The sequence below is a fragment of the Microtus ochrogaster genome, chromosome 21 (genome assembly GCF_000317375.1).
Source record: "Microtus ochrogaster isolate Prairie Vole_2 chromosome 21, MicOch1.0, whole genome shotgun sequence".
In the NCBI taxonomy this organism is placed as follows: Eukaryota; Metazoa; Chordata; class Mammalia; order Rodentia; family Cricetidae; genus Microtus; species Microtus ochrogaster.
Genome location: NC_022022.1, coordinates 45,273,269 through 45,295,161, shown reverse-complemented (window position 1 = coordinate 45,295,161; position 21,893 = coordinate 45,273,269). Strand labels below are relative to the sequence as shown.

Below are 21,893 nucleotides of genomic sequence, written 5' to 3'. Positions count from 1 at the left end.
TTCCTTCCTTCCTTTCCTTCCTTTCCTTCCTTCTTTCCTCCCTCCCTCTTTCCCTCCCTCCCTCTCCCCTCTCTTTCTTTCTTCTTTCTCATGTAATGGATATGGATGGCAAGAAGTGCCCCAGAGGTTTAAAGAAGAGCTTTGCAACTGACATTAGCTATAAATGCTGCTTTTTTTTAAAAAAAATACACCGATGTTTAAGACATAAAAAACAAACAACAAAAAAACCTGACTGGTCATATTCCATAGCCTTACTGACAGTTAACTGACCAAAGTAGATGAATTTATCTTTGCTGACCAAGTAAGAGATGTTAAGAGCCCTAGCACACCATGTGTTACAACGGCTCATGTAAACTTCTCCGTCCTTTGAGAATTAGGAAAGGATTCACTGTTGTCAGTGTGCAGTGGGACCAGTATCCCATCTTCCAGATTGCCTACTAAACATCAAGTCAACGAATGGACTTCCTCATATGTGGTGAATGCTGTTTTAACTTTGCTTTGATTTGAGTGTTTGAGTGTGTGAGAGTGTGTGCGAGTCTGTGTATGTGAGTGTGTGTGAGTGTAAGAGTGTGTGTGTGTGTGTGTGTGTGTACTTGTTCTGGTCATCAGTTTACCTTATCTCCAGTGTTAAGTGAGAGTTACTATGCACTATGAGACAGCATCATGGACGCTCTAGAAGGTATGAGAGAGGCTCCCTTCCTCTTAGGGCAGCATGAAGAGGGTTAAGTGACATTTGCAGAAGCAGTGGGTAGACTCACAAGAGAGCAATGCTGAAGTTTTGCAGTAGACATTCCTTTACAGGAATTCTGGGGAGCCTCCCAAGCATGCAGTAGAGTCACAGATGTTCCTGAGGAGGCCAGGCCCCAGGGAGAATGTCTAGGTCATTGAAAGCAGTGGGCTGAGGGAGTGGGAAGTCACGAGGCTTTTGCAGGAAGACACAGTACTGTCAATTTTACACAGCCACACCATTGATGGCTACAAGAATTCTGCCACACATGGCTGCTAACATGTTATGGATTAAAAAAAGAAAACTTAGAGAGGTGCCATTTCCTAAGTTCACGTAACTAGCAATCATAAGAGCTTCATGTCCATGCACCAGGCCTGTCTGAACTCCCAGGTACCTGCTTATTGCATGGGATCCTGTTCATGAATTCTACACATTTGCTTCTGTAACACACTTCCTCAAAACTCACGAGATTGCCATAAAAACACACCTTTTACACACAGCTATTTCTGAGAAAGGCTTCATTTACCCATTCTTCCATGTTTTGGGAATGTTCTGTTTGACTTCTCGGCGCTGTGTGTGTTCATATAACAGCTCAGCTGGGTGCCATTAGCACATTTTCTCCTAGAATTTAAACAGTATATTATTACATGGAGACTAGGGAATTTTATTCCCCCATTTTCATGGATGCTCTTTAATTAATCCATAAATTCAGAGGCCAGGTTAGAAAAGCAGATGTCTTCTTTAAATGTTTTCCATAACTGACTTTTTAACAACATTTCATGCAGGAATCTGAGCAGCAACAGGTAAGAAAAAACTTGGCATCCAGGGCTACTTCTCATTGTCCCAACGTAGCTGTGTTCTAAGTCAGCCCCAGTCTGCAGGGAAGTAGAAATGGGCTACATCCTTTTCCAGGGGAATTTGCTATATAGTGTCTGAACAGACTCTCCTTAGCCCTGCCAGTGCTCTTAAGGACAATCTTGGGAACTGCTAATTGATGCCTATAAAATGACCTATAAAAGCCAACCTTAGCCTCCCTGACAGACCTGGATTATTAAAATTTATTTTGTGATTAAAGACAGCAGAACCCATCTTCTAAATATATGATTTAGGGGGATATGTCAGCTCTTATTGCCCACCATCCACATAGCTTGTGGTACTACTTGTCAAGAGGCTGGGATAACCAGCAAAGGCTGTGTTTGAAGAGGTCGTAGAGCAGTAACAACGTAGGGTCTGTGGAGGGAAAGGGGAGAGAGAAGATTCTTTTAGGTTGTCACTGATAGTACCACAGGTAAAATAGCCAAGCAAGCCTCTGCTCAGAGGGTAAAGGTGCGTACTGCTAAGCCTGGTGACTGCATCTCCTCCCTGGACTCCACACAGTGGAAGGAGGGACCTGACCACTGAAAGTTGTCCCCTGACCTCCATGAGGTCGCTGTGGTAGCAAATGATCACTCTCCACAATATAATAAATAAATGCAAAAACATTTTAAGAATGCAAGTGAGCAAAGAAAACGAGGACAGTTTGTTGGTTTATTGCATAGGTTTACATGGTAGAATCATGTATCACAATTCATAGAATCTATGAGTGTGTGTATGTATAATCAAGTCTGTCTTGGTTACTATCGCCATGACAAACAGCCTGGCCAAGTGTATTAGTGAGGGTTCTCTAAGTCAAAGCATTTATAGAATGCATCTCTCTATGTATAGAAAGGAAATTTATTAAAATGATTTAGAGACTGTGGCCCAGATAATCCAACATTGGCTGCCTATGAACAGTATGTCAAAGAATCCAGTCATTGCTCGGTCCACAAGTCTCAGCTGGTCTTTAGTATATGCTGGAATCTCAAAGAAGCAGGCTCTAATGCCATTGGAGGAATGAACTTGCTAGGAAAGGCAAGAAAAAACGAGCAAAGGGAAGGGAGAGAGAGCTTCCCTGTTCTTGATAGAGGATGCCAGTGGAAGGTGTTGGCCCCATTAAAGTGAATTTTCCCACTTCAAAAGTCTAGATTAAAAGGTTAACTTCCAACCTCAGTGATCCAGATTAGAAGTGGGTCTCCCACTTCAAATGATTCAATTAAGAAAATTAAAACAAACAAACAAACAAAAAACCCTCACAGGTGTTCCCAGTCATTGGGTTTTAGTTAATTCCAGGTGAGTCAAACTGACAATCACGAATAGACATCACATTAAAGCCAATTATAAAAGAAACTTGTTTAACTGGGCTTATGGTTTCAGAGGGGTCGAGCCCACGGTGGAACAGCAAACGTTACAGTAGGAACAGCCGAGTGCCTGCATCTGGACCTGAAGGAGGCAGTGGACAGAGCACTGAGAATGGTACGAGACTTGGAAGTCTCAAAGTTCACGCCTCCTGTCACCTTCCTCCAGCAGGACAGCAAATTTTCTAACCCTTCAAAACAGTCCCCCCAGCGAGGGCCCAAGTTTATAGAAGCCAATGTGGGGGTGGAGTCTCTCTCATCCAAACTACCAAGTTCCGCTTCCTAGTCCCTGTAGGCTGACAGCCATATCATAAAGCAAAATGCATTTAGTCCAACCTCAAATTTACCCATCGTCTTTTACAGTTTCCACAAAGTTTAAAAGTCCAAGCATCTTCTCAGACTCAAGGCAGTCTCTTAACTGTAACCCCCTACAAAAGCAAAGCCCCAAGTACATCCAATGTACAACAGCACAGAATGAATATTACCATCGCAAAATGGGGGGATGGGAACAGTGTGAGGAAATGCTGAACCAAAACAAGGCCCAAACTCCAAATCCTATAGTCCCACGTCTCATATCAAAGGCTTAGACAGCTCAGCCTTTCCAGCTTTGCTGACTGCAACACACTTCTCTCTTTTGGGTGGCTCCACTTCCTGTCTGTAGCTCTCCTTGATTTAGGGGTCTCCCCCGCCACACGCTTGGCCTCAGTGGTTCTCCTTGACTGTAGACAATGATCCTCTGTCTTCCTTATTCTGTATTTTCATGACTCTACAGGCTGGAACCATGTAGACCACAGTGCCAGGTGCAGGTCCTGCTTGGGATGGAGCCTGCCTGGCCTCTCCCTTGATTTCTATTTCCATAAGCTTTCCCTTGTTGTTGCTTAGTAGGAGCATAAAAAATTTCTCAGGTATTTTCCTTTTAAAAATTAAAGGTTTATTTGGGCTGGGTCTTGCCCTGATGGTGCCCCTCCCTTTATTTCAGTTTACACCAGGCCTCATCTTGTCTGTTTCAACACAACACAACACAACACAACACTTAGTTTCCTAGTTCTCTTTTCCCCCAGCTGAACATTTTGCATTTCTTCTTGCCCTGCTTGCTGTTTCTAACTGTATCTCTGCATAACGGTGATTGCCAATAACCACATGACCATCAGTGTTAGGCTACCTTGAATCTCCCTTGCCAATGAAGCTAATCTATTATGTTTCAGTTTTACCTTAGGCAAATTTTTAGGGCAAGGGCAAACCGTAGCCACAGTTTTTGCTAATACAGCACAGGAGTGGTCTCTAGCTCAACTGTTAGTGATGTTCCACCATGGTCATGAAACTTCCTGAGTTGGGCCTCCCTAGCCAGCAGAAGGCTTGGCACAACTGTCTTCCAAGTTCTTACTAGGCTGGCCCATTAAGCTTCATTTACAGCATCTAGCCACTTTCCTGATCCAAAGTCCCAAAGTCTTCCACATTTCTCCCCAAACCAGCATTGTCAGGTTTGTCACAGCAATAGCCCATGCCCTGGTCCTGTCTTAGTTACTTTGCAGTTGCTGTGAAGAGACACCATGACCAAGGGAACTGGTACAAGAAAGCATTTGCTTGGGCTGTTATCTCAGATGGTGCATGATGGCAGAGCAAAGGCAGGGTGGCAAGAACAGCCGGGAGCTCACATCTTGATCCATAATTGGAGACAGAGAGATCGTTTAAAACCTCTAATCCTGTCCTCCAAGGCCACACCTTCTAATCCTTCCCAAGCAGTTCCAATAAGTAGTCAAACCACATGACCAAGTATTCATTCTCATCCAAACCACCACAGTGTCCATGTTGGTGAGTGTGGGTTCCTATACGTGTGCTTGAGTGTCCATGCACACCTGTAGGTCAGAGGTCATCCTTGGTTGTCATTCCTAATGAAGTTTCCACCCTGTTTTATGTGTTGTTGTTTGTGTTGTTTTGAGACAGGATCTCTTACTGAACCTGGCTCATCCAGTATGTAAGGTTGAGTGGCCGTCAACCTTCAGGGATCCACCCATCCCCTGATTCCTGGTACTGGTTTACAGGTGTGGTCTACCAGACCTGGGATTTTTTTCTTCTTATTATGGAGCCTTGGAGATGGTACTTAAGTCCTTATAGGGCATAGCATGCCTCACTGACTGAGCTATATTCCAAACCCTGACTCTCCTTTTCCTGTGCAAAGTCTCAGACTGGGTCCCACCCCTGGAACCTGTAAAGGAGGAAGGAGGGAACTGATTCCACAGAACTGCCCTGTGACCCCTCGGGTGCTGTTCTGGACATATACGCACAAGAATCACAAGTAAAATAAAAATATCTAACAAAACTGGAAAGTAATACATACTGTTGAGATACTATTTCTGAAGTCCCTGTCACTCTGAGTAGGAGCCTTCAGCTAGAAAATGTAAAGATATTAGATATTTGCTGGCACCTGCTCTCTCATTTTCTGACGAATCATTCTGAAGGATGCAGTTCTTGGTCAATACGGCAAAATTCGGGGCCTTCAGAGACACAGCAGACCTGTAGAGCCAGGTTTCCCAGAGAACTTGTGAAGTACTCCAGCCGTGTTGTAGGAGGGTTGTTTACGTTGGACACTTTCCCACACAGAAGGTCCCGTCTCACTCTGTGATCCTGTTTTGCCGAAGACGATCGGTTTGTGAGCATAGATGGCATGCAGCTGACACGGAATACAAACTGGTGTCTTAGTGAAATGCCATACCTCGGCCATAAAGACTCTTGATGGCTGAATCTCAACCAGGGCAGCTCTCAGGTACTGGTAGATGGTATGACTGATTCTCCTGGAGCCTGGCCATGTGGCTAAATGACCTCTGAGGTAGACACACTCTTGACATTGGAGGGAACAATGAATTTTAAGAGAAATAAATACTTTCCTGCTTATGGTTTTCTCAAACTTTAACATTTGAAATGAAACTAGTCTGTGTATGTGTGTGTATGTGTTACATGTCAGATAATATACTGATTGCAAAAATAAGAATATTGAGGAGTGTTGTGTTTGCTCATTTCACCATGTCCAATGTTCAACTTTCATATTAACTTGTCCATTAAATTTGAAAGCATTTCTGTTCATAATGAAGAAAAGATATTTTCAGTGGTTCATGTTAGTTAACAATATTGTATCAGCTGAAGAAAGATTTCTTGTGACAGATGAGGTCTCATAAATATCCCACAAGTTTCCATATTGTATTTTCTGCTTTACATGCTTTGATCAAGGTTACCTTGTGTCTCCTTTTATTTTTATGGTGCCAAATGGAAATTCAGTGGTGGAGGAAAGAGCAGCCTTCAGCTCACATGAGCAAGCCGAGCAAGCTGCACCAGAGGAATGCACACCAGAGAAGGAATCAGCCATGGAGGAAGATGAACGTTCCCAGCCTGAGGATGCTAACGTAGATGCTCAACTGAGGAAGAAAGCAGAGACAGAGGAAGCTGAAGCCCGCCATACCCTGGATGCTGACATGGCTGTTGGGCTGAGGGAGAAAGCAGGGATTGCAGAGGTCTCCTTGGGGGAGAGGAGCCCCAGGGAAGAGCAGCCAGCATTAGCAGAACAGTCTTCAAAGAAAGGAGAACACCGTCTGAGCACAGCTAGTGAGGCTGAGGCTGAGGCAGGCACAGAAAGACATAGCACGCATGATGAGAAACATTTCATACCCCTAGGAAAACCCACAGCGGTCGACTCAGTGTTTCTAAGTGGAGACCAAGCTCTGGACAGTCAGAGGGATATGGGCTCTGACAGGCAGACAGTTATGGAGAAAGCAAAGACAGTTTCTAAAAGTGAACAGATATTGGAAAAGGCAGCGCTCACAGAGAACTCAGTGCTTAGCTCAGAGATACTTGGGGAATCAGCAATTCCAAAAGAAGCAGAGGCTTCTGAAATGGAGGAGGGTAAAAGAAAGGTGGGCCCCTCAAGACCAGATGGGGACCAAGGCACAGAGGGAGCCCTTACAGAGCTAGAGGATATGGAGCCTGTGACAGACACAGCACCAGAGAGAGAGGATGGTTTTGAAGAGGCAATAGTTGGAGGAGAGACAGCAGCTACAGGGAGGAAGGAAGTTCTAGAAGCAGAAGCACCCTTGAGTTCCTCAGCAGGAGAGGCAAGCTCCACGGAGGTTGTCCAGGGCAACCCTGAGGAACCTTGTCAAGAAGACACAGCAAGGGAGGGAGTTACAGCTGGCGCAGAATCTGCCCTGGAACAGGATCCCAGAGCAGTGCTCCCTGGGGAATCTGCTGCAGCTGAAGATGGGAAGAAAGTTGAGAGGCCCTCCACACCTGTGAGAGAAACTGGATCTGAAAGAGAAGCGGAGACAGGGGTCAAGGTGTTGAAGACGGCAGAGAAATTAGAAGAGCAAAAAGTTAAAGGGGAAGAGGAGGGCACAGAGAAGGAAATCGGGTCTGGGGGAGAGGCCCATGTATCCCTCAACAAGATGGAGCCTGATACTAAGGACATAGATCCCACAGGGGCAACTGAGTTGAGTAAGGACCCAAGGCTTCTAGAAGATGCACCCAAAGAAAGAACCGTCACCTTGTTTGAAGCAAAACCTCAATTTGGGAAGTCACTGGGAGAGAATGAAGCCACAGCCACAGAGCACAAAGGAGGAGAAGAGGTTCCAGGCCAGGAGAGCGAGGCTCCATTGCAGCAGAGGAACCCACTAAGCCACCGTGGAAAGGGCTTGTTAGGAGACCCTGGACCTGAGCCAGCAGGCAGAGCTCTGGGGCCTGAGAGTACGTTCACAGCCGGAGGTCAAGAGGGGGCTTCCAAGGAGCTAGGCAGCCTCGAAGGACCAGAGAGACTGGGTGAAGAAGTGCACAGAAGGGACATCTTGATGACACATGGAGATCTTCCAGAGGAAAGACTCCCCAAAGCAGAGGTGTCCGGTAAAGAGAGTGAGGGTGAGAAGCCGGAGGAAGAGGGGCGTGAGGATAAGGAGCATCCTCCAGGGACATTGGCTGGCAGCCTGGCAGGGCAGGACACAGTCAAAGATGAGGAGGATCCATGTGGAGGAGGGGTTGAAGAAACAGCTTCAGAGCAGACAGAAGAATTAGCAGCGTCAGTGTCCATTTATGGGGACAGTGTGGCCTCCTCCTCCGCAGTTGTCCAGAAGGAGGCTTCAGGAGAAACAGCAGCTGAGGAAAGGGTGACGACGCTAAGCACAGAGAAGGTTGCAGTGGTAAAGGAGGTGACATCAGCAGGGGCTGCAGAGATCACACAGGAACCATAGGCTCGTGAAGTGCAGGACTGGGGATGGGGGAAGGCCTCTCAGTGTGACAGGGGAGGAGGCAGATGAGGGATGCCAGTGAGGAGCAGCTGAAGAGTTCAGAGGACCAGTGCCTCACAGAGAGACAGAGCTCTCCAGTGTTTTAGGGTAGCACTTCCCAGGAAGCTGGAGTTTTCTAGAACCCTGTGGGAGACATCTGGAGAAACTGCACAGAGAAAGCGAGCGTGCAGATGTTCCCTTGAGCACAGCGGAGTCTACTGTTACTTGCAGCCTTCAGTTGCAGTTGCTCAGCCTCACGCGGGCCTGATGGCCAAGTAGACACGGGGGAGGAGTAGAGCTCACAGAGGGGGCCGCTGGGCTCTCTATGTGGCCATTATTTCGAGGGTAGCTTTGAAAGTGAGGCTCCCTGAAGGGAGATCCTTGTTTATCATGAGGCTCAAGGACAAAATACACAATACACAGAGAAGTCGGACACTGAGGAGCTGCGGGAGGGGAAAGAACATGAGCAAAATATATTGTATACTAATTTAAAAGGTGTACAGAGAAGAATGTGCCCCCCCCAGAAATAAGGGGTTAAACTCACTCTAGAGTCCTTTCCCATTAACTTTTTCATACACACGCATAATGTGCTTTGATCAAATCCACCTCCTCCTCTCCCCTCCAACTCCTTCCAGCCCCCCCCCCCACCACCACTTTAGGGTTTTGAAGAATGGAACAGAGTTCACCTGTGGTCATTTAATCTTGTAAGGCTTCTTTTCTTTTACCTCTGATGTTTTACAAAGTTTAATAAATGTATGTCTTCCATACATAGATTACAAATACTTAATATCCAATGTTTAGTATACATATATTTAATAGCATTTAAACACCTAAGTTCTGAGTAGGGGGTAAACATGTCCTGTTATTTCTGACACTCCATGGCCTCATTAGTCCTCAGCTCCTATTATTTTGAACGATTTTATCCACTGTGCTATCTTTTCCCCAGCATATTGTGAATTGTCACAGTTGAAGATGCAGAGTGGAAATGACTGAAGCAGGAAGTTCACCAGAACTTCAGATTGTCTTTTCACCCACTGCTGGCCTTCCTTGGTCTTGGTCTGTAGGCGCTAGTCAGTAGGTTAATCACCACGGTGAGAAGGGCTTAGGTAGATTTGCCCTCATGAGAGCTGCAGCCCCAGAGACTGGAGAAATTGAACATTCTGCACAGCTGTATTTAAACTGAAGCGATGGTTTTCAAACATTTGACTTTTTACCAAAGATTACCAGAAGGTGAGTCCTGATGGTTGGAATTTGTTGAAATCACTTTTTATTTTACAATTAAATATTAGCCCCCATCTCATCCATGGGGTTCTGTCTTCATCAGCAATTCTTTGGAAGTGAGCTGCTCAGTGTCTTTTATGTCCACTTAAAACTGAAGATTGCCTCAATCCTTTCCAAGTCCTTCCAGGAAAAGGATTCCATGGTATGGAAACTCACTTTCTCTTGGAAACATTAATTATTCCTATTTACACCTGGAGTGTGTGTGTAAAGTAGGAACTTTCCTGAAAATACCCTTTGTTTGTATGCCTTTGTGGCCCATTTTCTCTGATAGACTAGAAAGTGTGGCTTTCAGCATTTTATCCTTGGTAGTGTTATTTATATCAGAGTGCTCACAAATGCAAACAAAAATGTAAGTACTTCATCTAATTGTAATCTAAATGTAGTGATTGTAACGGGAAGATGTTCATCACACACACTCTTGGAAGACATGATCAATCACAAATGCTCTGGGAAGACGTGGTCCATCACACATACTGGGAAGATGTGGTCCATCACACATACTGGGAAGTCATGGTCCATCACACATACTCTGGGAAGTCGTGGTCCATCATGCACACTCTGGGAAGTCGTGGTCCATCATGCACACACTGGGAAGATGTGGTCCATCACACATACTGGGAAGTCATGGTCCATCACACATACTGGGAAGACGTGGTCCATCACACATACTCTGGGAAGTCGTGGTCCATCATGCACACACTGGGAATATGTGATACATCTCACACACACACTGGGAAGACATGATCCATCACACACACACTGGGAAGACGTGGTCCATCACACACACACTGGGAAGACGTGGTCCATCACACACACACTGGGAAGACGTGGTCCATCACACACACACTGGGAAGACATGGTCCATCACACACCCTCTGGGAAGATGTGGTCCATCACACACACTCTTGGAAGACGTGGTCCATCACACATACTGGGAAGATGTGGTCCATCACACATACTGGGAAGACGTGGTCCATCACACACCCTCTGGGAAGACGTGGTCCATCACACATACTCTGGGAAGTCGTGGTCCATCATGCACACACCGGGAAGATGTGATACATCTCACACACACGCTGGGAAGACATGGTCCATCACACACACTCTTGGAAGACGTGGTCCATCACACATTCTCTAGGAAGATGTGGTCCATCACACACCCTCTGGGAAGACGTGGTCCATCACGCACAATCTGTACCTGATGTCATCCTGAAGAGCTGCAGCCTGTGCTCCTTCCAAGGTTCTGCTATTTCAAGCCTGAGTGATCACAGTTATTCTCCAGATGGTGCCCAGATATAATTTCCTAATTGGGTATCAACGTATTCTGAGCATCAAATTTTCTTGAAGACATCCCTACACCATGTTCCAAAGCTCACATATGTGACTACATTTCAACAAGAGAGGAGATGAGAATTATCCAAGGCAGCAAGTCCCCAGCCAGGAGGAGAATCAACCTTTCATGGGGTACTTTCACGACTGAACTCTTTTCCCTACCACAAAGCTTCAGATATATTTGGTTATAAATGAAGCTAAGTCTCACTATTTTATTTTTTTCTTTATTCTATGTAGCCAAAGTTGTGGGCCCCTTTCCTGAGTCACCAGATAGTCATGCTGTCTGCCATCTGCTCTGTGTTGCTATTGTTAAGGTGTCCTGTTGTTACAGATGGTTTTCATTTTGATGAACAATGGAGCTTTTTGAAAATCAATGATATACCAGAGTAGACGTATTGGAACAGAGAGTGGACGGATCACTTTATCACAGATATTATCACCTAGAGTTTGCCACCTGCCCTCCTCTCATAATTAGAAACTGCATAGGGCATTGGAGGAGGGGCTAGAAACTGCAGCTTTACCAAACCTTGGAGGTGATTCTAATGTGCACCAAAGCCTGGACTCTGCTCAGATAAATCACTGTTTACACTGAGGCCTCATGGTGGTTGGAAAACAGGCTGCAGGAGCATTGTCCTTGGGACAAAACATACAACTTGTCCTCCTGTATGGTCATTCTAAAGGAGATGGTAATCAGCATTGAAGTATGATTGTATGGGTATTTGGGACTTGCCTCTCCCCCTGAAGAACACGTTGACTGAATCTGACAGCAGCCTCCCTGCCCTCTTCTCTGATCCATGGCTGGATCTCATCGACTCCACATCTGGTTCCCTGGCATTATGGCCACCACTCTAGGCCTCCACCCCACATTATCCTCCATGCCACAGAGCACGTTGAACAAAAGCACTGATGAGGAGGATTTGAAAAACTTGTTAATCACTTTGAAAAATGAGTTTTGTACAACGTGCTAAATGGAAATCGCCTCGGATTATTTTTATATTTAACACCTCCCTCTGGCCCAGCCTGTAGCACAATTCTACAATCTGCATGTGGGCTTAACTGTGAAATTCAGTGTTGTGTTGTTTTGATTGAGTGAATTTTATCTTTGCAAATATTACATCAATAAAATTATGTTTAGCGAAACTGATTTTTCCATAGTTTCTTCACTATTAAAAAGTAAGTAATACATTTAACAGGCGTAATAGGAGAGTTTTCTTGGAAACAAGATTAGACTTTCAATATATTTTGTGTTATTTTCTTGCAAAAATTCAAAGGATAAGAGCATATAAAAGAGACATAGTCTTATTGGGCTATGCTTTTAAGTGTGTTTGTAGACCGCCTGCATTCATTGGCACCTCCTGTATTCCTGGGATAATGCCAGAGAGGAGACATTGCCACCTCTTTACCCACAAATGTAAATAGAAGCTCAGTGGAATTAAGTGCTTGTCTAAAATCACAATCTCAGGTCATCTAACCTGTGCTTTAGACTAGTTATCAAAACATTATAAATTACATCTAGGAAGGTTCTAGATGCGTGTACTAAGAGTCTCCACATGTTTCTGCTGAAGGAGGAAACTTCTTACTAACATATCTAATAATAGCAAGGCGGAACTGTGTTTCCAACCAGTGTTCAGCAAAGAACAAAAAGGTCTGTACGATTCAAAAGACGACAGACTGCCAAGAAAACTTAGGAAGAATTAGGCTTTGTGATTGAATTTTGAGGAAAACCTTTCCTGTCACTTTATAAACTTCCATGAGGTAAATTTACAGCTTAGGTGAGTTATCTAACCTCCTTATGATCAATAATTTGCCACAGTTCTTGCCCTTGGAAAATGATTGTTTGAACAAAGAAGAGAAAAATCTCAAAGGAATTTATTTAGTGGGTGAAATATTTGAACAGGCTCAAGGACAGCCCAAGAGATGCTGCTTATGACCTTGGGTAATATTTCCTCCAGTCCTTTTCTACATTCAATTTTGTCAAAAAAAAAAAAAAAGGAATTCCCTGTCATCGTGGTTTACAGAAGAGGTGCAAGAGAATGGAGCTAAATAAAGTTGGAATTCTTTAAGAATCTCCCAAACTAGTGCTTCAGAAACCACTCTGATCCTTCCTTTGATTTTTCTCTTCAGTTTTCTTTCTCCCTATACACCCAATGACAGGAAAGCTGTGCCCTCCACAATAGCTGGAGATTCATCTCAAGAGATGAAAGTGTGGGGTAGCTGATAGTCAAATAACTTTTATAATTCCTTTCAGAATGCCCAAACTTTTTAGTATATATGTGACCCTTGCAATAATCTGTAATGTGGCTGTATACCACTCTTAAAAGGAGGGATATTGTTATCTGTGCCTCTTACACTAATTTGGCATGTCTTTGTATACATGTTTTATGGGGGAAAGGAAATCTATAGAAGGTTCTGAGACAAGCTGCTATCAAACTATCTGCTTTGCAGATGTCTCCTGGTCTTTGTTCAGTGCATACTCACAATTCAAGGCATAGTAAGGGCTCATGCATACTGGGAGAAATCGCCTAGGTCATCAGAAGTCTGGGTATGGTTGTAACACAGGGACCTTCAGGCTGGTGTAAGGATACTCACAAATGGAGATGGATTTTTTTTTGGTGTACTGTCAAGGGTAGACTGAGATGCATGAAGTAGAGATTCAAAAGGGACTGGCTTTAATGGTTAATTAACAAATCCTCCTGAAAATGGGTTCCAACTATGTGCTTCCCATAGAACTAACTGAGGACCAGAATGAACTTTCAGTTGATAATCTCTTAAAATATTATATTTTAGTATTTTGTTGTCCTGTGAATTTTGTTAAATTAGTCACAAGGAATTTCTATGAAGAACATTTTTACACAATGTAATAAGCTCCTTCGTTCCCACCCACTTAGTATGTGATATGCATAAATATTATGTTTTTTCATTTATAAATATAAGACAGAGTGGAAGAAAACTGATGCTAAATGCTCTCATTCTAGCAAGAAATAACATTCGCTCACAGCTACATAAACTAATTAAAAATAGAAGCACCGTTCTCAGAGATACATCTTTTAAGGTTTTTTGTGTGATGTTTATTAAAATTTATGATGTATATATGTGGTCTTGATCAAATGTGGACTTCTAATAATCCCAATGGTGATCAATCTAGAAGAAATTTAATACAAAGAGCCTTGTGGTCATAGGAAATTTTTTAAATTAAATTTTGACATGTATATTGGTTTAGTGGCAGAAAAATATGTTAGAATGAGCAATAAAACAACCAAAATAGAAAGTCCTACTCAGGAGCATAAAATTCCTTTCACAAAGTGGTAGGAAGATATAAGTTTACAGGAAAATTACAGCATTTTTCTAATGTTAAACAAAAGTTTAGTCACGTACCTTTGACAACAAGGTGTTGGAGGTCAGGCTCTCTGAGATCTGCCTCAGTGATTGTGAGATGTGGGATTTCCCTCTATGTGCTGTGATTACCATTAATGAATAAAGAAACTGCTTTGGACCTATAGCAAGGCAGAACATAGGTAAGCAGGAAGAGCTAGACTGAATGCTGGGAGAAAGAAGGGTGGAGTCAGAGAGAAGCCATGGAGCCACCAGAGACAGATGCTGGAAACTTTACCCCGTAAGTCACAGCCATGTGGCAATATACAGATAAATAGAAATGGGTTAAATTAATGTAAGAGTCAGCCAATAAGAAGCTAGAGCTAATGAGCCAAGCAGTGGTTTAATTAAGACAGTTTTGGTGTGATTATTTCAGGTCTAAGCTAGCTGGGCAGCCAAGAACCAACAAGCAGCCTCTCTCCCTCCAACATTTGTGTGTTTGCTGGGACAGACTTTGGAAACAGCACTGTAGTTATTGAGGACTCTCTTCTGGGCTGAGAGAAAGGCTGTGATGTGGTGTAGTTTTGGAACATCTGCATACCACTCCGAGGAACCATGGGCCATGAGGCCTGAGGGAAGTCTGAGGGTAGGTCTCTTGATTCCCAGTCCCTCCTTAACCCTGGTCAGGGACTTTCTGTATTTGAGAGAAGTTTCCATGCAGAAAGTTTCACCTTACCTCCAGCCTAGGCATCAAGGAACCAAATGTGTTCACTCTGAAGGAAACTTCATGGTGAAACCCCAAAGGACCCACTGTATAGGTAAAACCAACGGCAAAGGCTGTGGAATCTTGACCCCAAGACTGCAGGAAGAACAGCACCACAAGCATTTTAACAAAGAGGGTCTGATTTTATAACTTCAGAAATTATATATCTATGATTTCCACTTAAGTGTGTGAACAGTTTTAGATGTACTACTTGTAAATGTGTCCTAATGGTTCTCCAATCCTTTCAGAGGTCAGAGTCCTGGTTTAAAAGGCTGAATAGTGGACACTCTGTGCTTCCTATGCCCCCTTGTCCACCATTTATTGTTGAGTGATTTGCCAAGACGGCATACATTCCTGACACGTTTTTGGCTTTATAGTGTTAAAGTGATACTTGCTGGCCAATTAATGAGCAGACCATGAAGGCTTTTTATGTGGCGTCTGCTGAGATCTAGGCAAGGAAGCATGGCTCATCTTGTGCCCACGTGACCGACAGAGTCCTCTGATAGTGATTTACCACTGAGGAGCAGAGTTCAGCAGTGTCCCTGGGAAGAACCAGAGTGTAGCATGCCGCTTGCAGCACCCCACTGTTCTGTTATGGTTGGAGGTTAGAGCAGCCTCAGGCACTAGAATGAGTTGATGTGGCTCTGTTGCACCAAAAAAAAAAAAAAAACTGTATTAAAAATACATGAGTTGGAAGACTCATCTTGAGGACTATAGCTTCATAGCCTCTGCTAAAGTCTACAGGATGAATAGGTCTAAGCTGTTGACTAGTCCCGACGCCTCAGTTTGCTCTGACAATGTCCCTGACAGCGAGCATATTAAAAAACCAGAAGAAGGACTGGTTTTTGTTCCAGTTAGAAAGGGAGAGTCCATCACAGTAAGGTCATGTTGAAGGAGCATAAGGGTGATGGTCATACCATGGCCACAGTCAGGAAGCAGAGAGAAATAGGTCCACATATTTGACTTGCTTTCTCCTTTTTATTCAGTCCAAGGGGTCCAGCCCATGGAATTAGAGTGGATCTTCCTACTACAATTAACTTAATAAAGAAAAGTTCATCATTTTTATTATGAAATCAATGCTTCTGGTATCTGGAGTTCTGACCAGGATCTGCCTGCGTAGTTTGTCATTTTGACTGCTTCTGTTCTTTGCAGCTTCTCAGGTGTGTAAGTGTAGTCAGCCCGTCTGTGTATGGTTCTCAGTCCCTTATCGCCCAGCAGTTAGTAAACTTGTCGCTGTGGGCCCAAAGCTTAATATCCAGTTTCAGTGCTAGCTTCTACTGTCTTCAGTGCAACCTTGACTACTGGGGGATATTTGTATATTGTGTGAAGATATATTACTGTCATTGGTATAATAAAAAGTTCAATGGCCAAAATAGCTTGGCAGGAGAGTGTAGGTGAGACTTCCGGGCAGAGGGAGAACTCTGGGAAGAAGAAAGGCAGAGTTGCCAGCCAACTTTGTGGACAAAGCAGGAAGGGCAGTGTGGAAGTGAGTCAATGAGCCTCGTGGGAGAATGTAGATTAAGTAATGTGAGTTAATTTAAGGCATGAGAACTAGTTAAGATCAAGCCTAAGCTAAGGCTAAGCTTTCATAATGAATAGTAAGTTTCTGCATCATTATTTTCTGCCTGGTGGTCCTGATGAGAAAGTATAACTACATTTGATTGTCCCTTTTGTTTACCCATGTATTTTTTTTTTTTTTTTACAGCTGACTCAGGCTCTCTCTCCCATCCCTTCTAGCATGTCCGTATTCCTACCAGTACCACAATGAGTGTTTAAAGCATATGCGTGTTCTACTTTGGTTCCTTATTTTAAAACCAGCAGACTTCTAAATAGAATCTTTATCTTAATAGCATCACTTACTTGAAAACTAAGAGGATCAATGTTTTCAAGTATTTTTGAGCACAAAATATTCATCCCTTCAACTTTCCCAAGAAAGAGGTTCGGGCTGTAAAGATGCTAATGTGGAGATGGAGTGGTTTCCATGGCTGAGGTTTAAATGAGGGTTTTTAACACAATTGTCTTAAAATGGTTGTGAAGAGATTTTAACATCTCAATGCTCTTGTTATTGGCATTTAACACTGTAATAGTCTTTTTAGTGGCATTTGAAAAATGATGCTCACGTTACCGGCATTTCTTCTCTTGTTTCAACTTCAAGGAAAGGGTTCATAGATGGGTCGAGGAAACAATTAAGTTCTTTGAAACTTCAGAGAGCAAAGAAATTAAGTGTTCCGACTCTGAGAATCCATTTTTCTCTCACCCTCCCCATTTTTTTTTTTATTATACCTCATCTGCTGCCTTTGTTAAAATGAGATAGGTTTATGGACTCCTGGCTCCTTTAAGACAAGGGTCGGGCTGTCTGCTTACTGTTGTAGTGAAACTATTAAATTTGTTAATTATGACAGTACACTCCCATTTCTTTAACTTTCAGGATGCTGGAGCGTCCAAGATCAAGGAATCAGCAAGTCTTATGAAGGCCAGATCCTCGTAGACAGTTTTTCACAGGGTGGAAAGCAGGAGAGAGGAGGAGGCTGTCTAATCTGATGCATTTTTCATGAACTTCAGTAGAGGGGCTCAAATCTCTTTGGTTTCATCACCTCCCAAGGGACCTGCCTCTTCACAGTGGCTTAAGTTCCAGGGTGTGAACTTTGGAGGGGAGAATTCCTTGAAATCACAGATACAGTTGATGTCAGTCTCCTGATTTCTATTCTACTACAGATATGTTAATAAGATGTTAAATTTTGAAAAACTAGGTGAGGAATACCAGGGCTGTGTCAAATAACAATTCCTGACAATTAATTGCTATCCAAGTGCAATGGGTCAAAAAAAAAAAGTGGAAATGTGCATAGGATTTAGAGGAAAGGCAAGAGGTAGGAAAGCTTACCAATCTCTGCCTAGACCTACAGAGAGACAGAAAGAGAGACAGAGAGACAGAGAGGGAGGGATGGGGTGAGTGGCTGGCAGCACCAGCATGCCATCTTCTAGCTCTCAAGAGGCTTTGTGGGCTGAAGCATAAGGTGACAGCAAACACTGATTTACATGCTGTGTGCTCTGTGATGAAATCTCCAGCCCAGCCCAGCGGGAAGCCCCTCAGGAGTGTCTGGAGAACCCACCATCTTCTCCTTGGAGACTCAGCCAATAGCTACTTTTAAATATATGGTGTTATTTTGACAGTCATTAATGCCACGGTTTGCAAATCAAAACCCTCAGTTAATATGAGAGGAAGGGGGACTCTGTGGAGTCTACAAACTACACAGAAGCAGGACTTTTAAGGCTCTAAGGCAGCTCACTGGAAACTGTATGGGATAAAGAAGGGTTGCCATAGAACCCAGAAGAAGGTTTGGAACAGAACTCATGAAGGGTTGCAAGCTTTTGCTGGCTGGACAAGGTAACTTTGATTAATTGCAAGGTATGTTTATATCATGATTAATCACACCTAATATAGAAATTTTTTTGACAGGAAAAATTGCAAACAGAGAAGGTTTTCTTTATGATTCTTGAATTGTATTAATATTTTAAATCAGTTAACAGCTTAATGGATAGAGCAGGGGAAAGCAACAAACTAATTTAGCCTCCGCTAGCACCTCAAAGTGTCCAGTACCTGCTAGATCACATTTTGCAGAATTTCCATTTGTATTAATAACTTATTACTCCCATTAAACATGCATTTCCCCTAAAGCTTAATGCTCCTTCAGTGGAGACCAATTAACAGGGACAGTCTCTGCAGCCAGCCAATTATTTTAATTACAGGGAGTTTTAAAAATGTGCTTGCTTTGCATAGATTTGACTAGCTGAACTTGACCAAAGAATGCATTAACTATGTATTCTAAGAGCTGGAATATTTTCAGTGAATATGTGTATAACAAGACTTCTTTTGGCATGTGTAAGTGCATATTGTGTGTGTGTGTGTGTGTGTGTGTGTGTTCACATTCATGAGGATACTGTGTGTGTATGAGTAGGTCTGAAGTTGATACTGAAGCTTGTCATTGGTGCCTCTCCTCTTCATTTATTGGGACATATTGGGGCAGGATCTCTCACTGAACCCAGAACTTGTCAATTCCAGCTAGTCTAGGTAGCCAGCTTCTCAGAGGACCCCTGTCTCTGCCTCCTGAATGCTGGGTTAATAGGATGCTGCCATACCTATCTAGCTTTTGTGCATTCTGGGGACTCCAATACTCATACTCAAAGTGCTAAGTCCTTTATCCACTGAGTTACATTCCCAGTGCCCCTGAACCATGAAGAAAACTCATTTGTGGTCTGTAAAACAGTGGAAAACATCAGCTGCCTCTCATACCATTACTTACCTTTTTAGTTTGGAAGCTTATCGATCTGGTAGCCCTTTATTCTTGGAAAGATCCATGACATGAAGGTTGAGCAGGTCTTCTGTGAAACAACAGGTACTTGAATGCTTATTTCTTGCTCTGATGGGCTGACATTTTAAAATGCATGCATCTCGTATGTAATGATGATAAAGGGTTAGGAGCAGGAATGATGAAAGCGTATTGCATACATCAACCCTCTGAGAGGTGAGAAGGGTTCTAAGAAGATGAGGAGCCCCAGGGAAAGAACTGTGGGGAGGGTTGGGTTCTCCTGACAAAGTCAAGAAGTCACTCATTTTCGTGCGAGTGAGAGAATTTCTGAAGGGCAGGTAAGGAGTCCCCCTTGCAGAGCGGCACGACACTGGACAGGCCACTGGAGAGGAAGGGTACACTGACGATGTGAAGTCTAAGCACTAATATTCTAGCAAGAAGAAACAGACAGCATGTTGATTGGTTGGATGAGAGACACTGCAACACCAGAAAGAAAATCATCCTTGTGTGAAAGCAGAGAGCACAGTGCTTATGACCCACACTCTAGGTTTGTCAGTGACCGGAGCGCGCAAAGGGCACAGTCAAGTCCAATGCTGACTTCATCATGGTACTGATGTGGGGAAGTCTGGAGAGTGGTGGGGCTTCCCTCAGCTCTTAGCTGGGCTTGTAACATGGAAGTTAAGTGACCAGGTGCCCACGGACATACAAGCTTCCCTTGAGTTGGTGCCTTAGGGTTCCCGCAGTACAAATTTTAAATAAGCTTATGAACCACAGAGGGTGTGCCTTACAGGGAAGTTTAGTACATATTTGTAGGTAGGAACAAGAGGGAGATCGGAGAGGGGGGGGGCACTGAGAGGGTCTGAGCAGATCCATCTCCGTCCAGTCAGCTCAGCCGTTAGGTGTTCTGGGACCTCTCAGTTTCACTTCCGGACAAGGGAAGGAGAGGACAAAGGACAGGTTGGCATGTAAGGCTGCTTGTGGTGAAAATAGGTTCCTTAAGGGCCAAGGGCATTGTGTGATGTGAAGATATAGGGTGTTAAGGGGGCACGACTTACTTTTCCATTGCTGTGACCAAATGCCTGAGAAGTATCAACTTAAGGAATAAAGGTTTGTTTTCTTTCGCAGTTGGAGGGTATAGCCTATCATAATGAAGGGGGCATGGTGTCAGGGTACAGTCTATTGTGGAGAGGAGGCCCATGGCAAACGTAGCTTTAGGTATCATGTCACGTTGTCACATGGCATCCACAGTCAGGAAGCAGAGAGGGATGAACGCTGGTGCTGAGCTCTTCCTCCATTTCAGTCATGGCTGGGGTTCCTCTGTCCAACGGCCAGGCAGGTTTTTCTCCTCTCTAATCCTTTCTGGAGATTCCCTCATAGACCTGCCTGGAGGAGTGTTTATGTGCTGATTCTAAATCTCATCAAGAATACCACAGGCACCCATCACGACATCCATGAGATCTCCATGGCTAATTGTTGAACATTGTGAATCTGGTTCTAATTGTGTCTAGATAAAATGTTTTGTGGTATTTTCATGTTCTTTTAGTTAACAGCTTCTGTTGCCAGACCTTGTAATTCAGGGCTCACATTACAAATACCTACATCTTTTCAAGCTGCAACTGTCTCGTGGGCCTTCATAAACGATCAGTTTCTCAGTGCTTGCATGATTCTCCCCACAGCAGCACCACAGCAAGCGGTAACAATTAGGACAGCAGTCACTGTGGCTGGCCGTGTGCGCTGTGACTTCACTCTGTCCTCCCTGTAAGGGAAGAATCAGAACCTCCACCTTCATATAGAGGCTCTGAGGATCAGAGAGGCTAAGAGCCTTATGCTAAAACAGGTCACATGGCACCAATGGCTCGCTGTACACCACAGTATAACCTAAGCCCATGCCCTCCATTCTGTGCCCATGCCTGTAGCTGAAGTCCTGGGATCAACAGCATCAGCAAAAATTGCCAGGGAAGGGCAGTCCTAGCCCGTGCTGCTGAGCACAACAGCTCTGATGTTAAACTGAAAGGAGGTAGTTTATTCTGGAGCCAAACATGAGTGACCACAGCCTGGGAACACGGCTTCGGCTTACCTCAAATGTGATGTTCTCATGTGGCAACAGTTTTGTGAAGTTCTATTGTAACCAGAACAAAGAAAGTTGTATGCCAAGGTGCTTTTCAGTTACACTGGTGGAAATCTTAGGTAGACGGGATACAGCGATGCAGGGAGAACTATTGTAGGTGCCGGCTGCTGTATGGCAACCACATCCTAAGGCCTTTAGCAGGCTGGAGTCTGCTGTACATCCAGAAGGGTTTGCCTAGTGGTTGCAGAGATGTTGGGCAGGTACAGAGTAGAGCAATAAACTGCCATTAAGGGGCAGAAGGGTGCCCCCGGGCAATGTGGTCCTGAACTTGCAACGTTTCACTTTCTTCACATCCCTGAGTATCCAGTCAGCCACCCTAGCAGAAGGACCAGTGGAAGGTACAATTCTTTCCGGATATTTTTTTCACAACTTGATGCCACACCTCTAGGGGTGACCCACAGATTGCCCATTAGTAAGCACCCCTGTTATTCAGATGTAGGCTCCACTTTAATAACTGCATGTGGGATTCTTTTTTTTTTATTGAGAAAAGGAAAAAAAAAGTTTCCCCCTCCTCCCAGCCTCCCATTTCCCTCCCCCTCATCCCACCCTTCTCCCCCTCCCCCCAC

At 44.0% G+C, this 21,893-nt stretch overlaps 1 protein-coding gene across 6 annotated transcripts in view; it reads left to right on the top strand.

The window, feature by feature from the left end:
- The window catches only part of Erich3 (glutamate rich 3), a 94,120-nt gene extending 85,680 nt beyond the window's left edge, over window positions 1–8,440 (top strand). For 5 of the 6 annotated variants that reach the window (XM_026784003.1, XM_026784004.1, XM_026784001.1 and 2 more), the window contains 2 exons: window positions 2,960–3,058; window positions 6,214–8,440. In XM_026784003.1, the coding sequence (XP_026639804.1) occupies window positions 2,960–3,058; window positions 6,214–8,168 (2,054 nt within the window). In that variant the 3' untranslated portion in view covers window positions 8,169–8,440. The remainder of the gene's footprint in view (window positions 1–2,959; window positions 3,059–6,213) is intronic. The other variant, XM_013350100.2, reaches the window with a different exon arrangement.
- The last annotated feature ends 13,453 nt before the right edge of the window (window positions 8,441–21,893 follow it).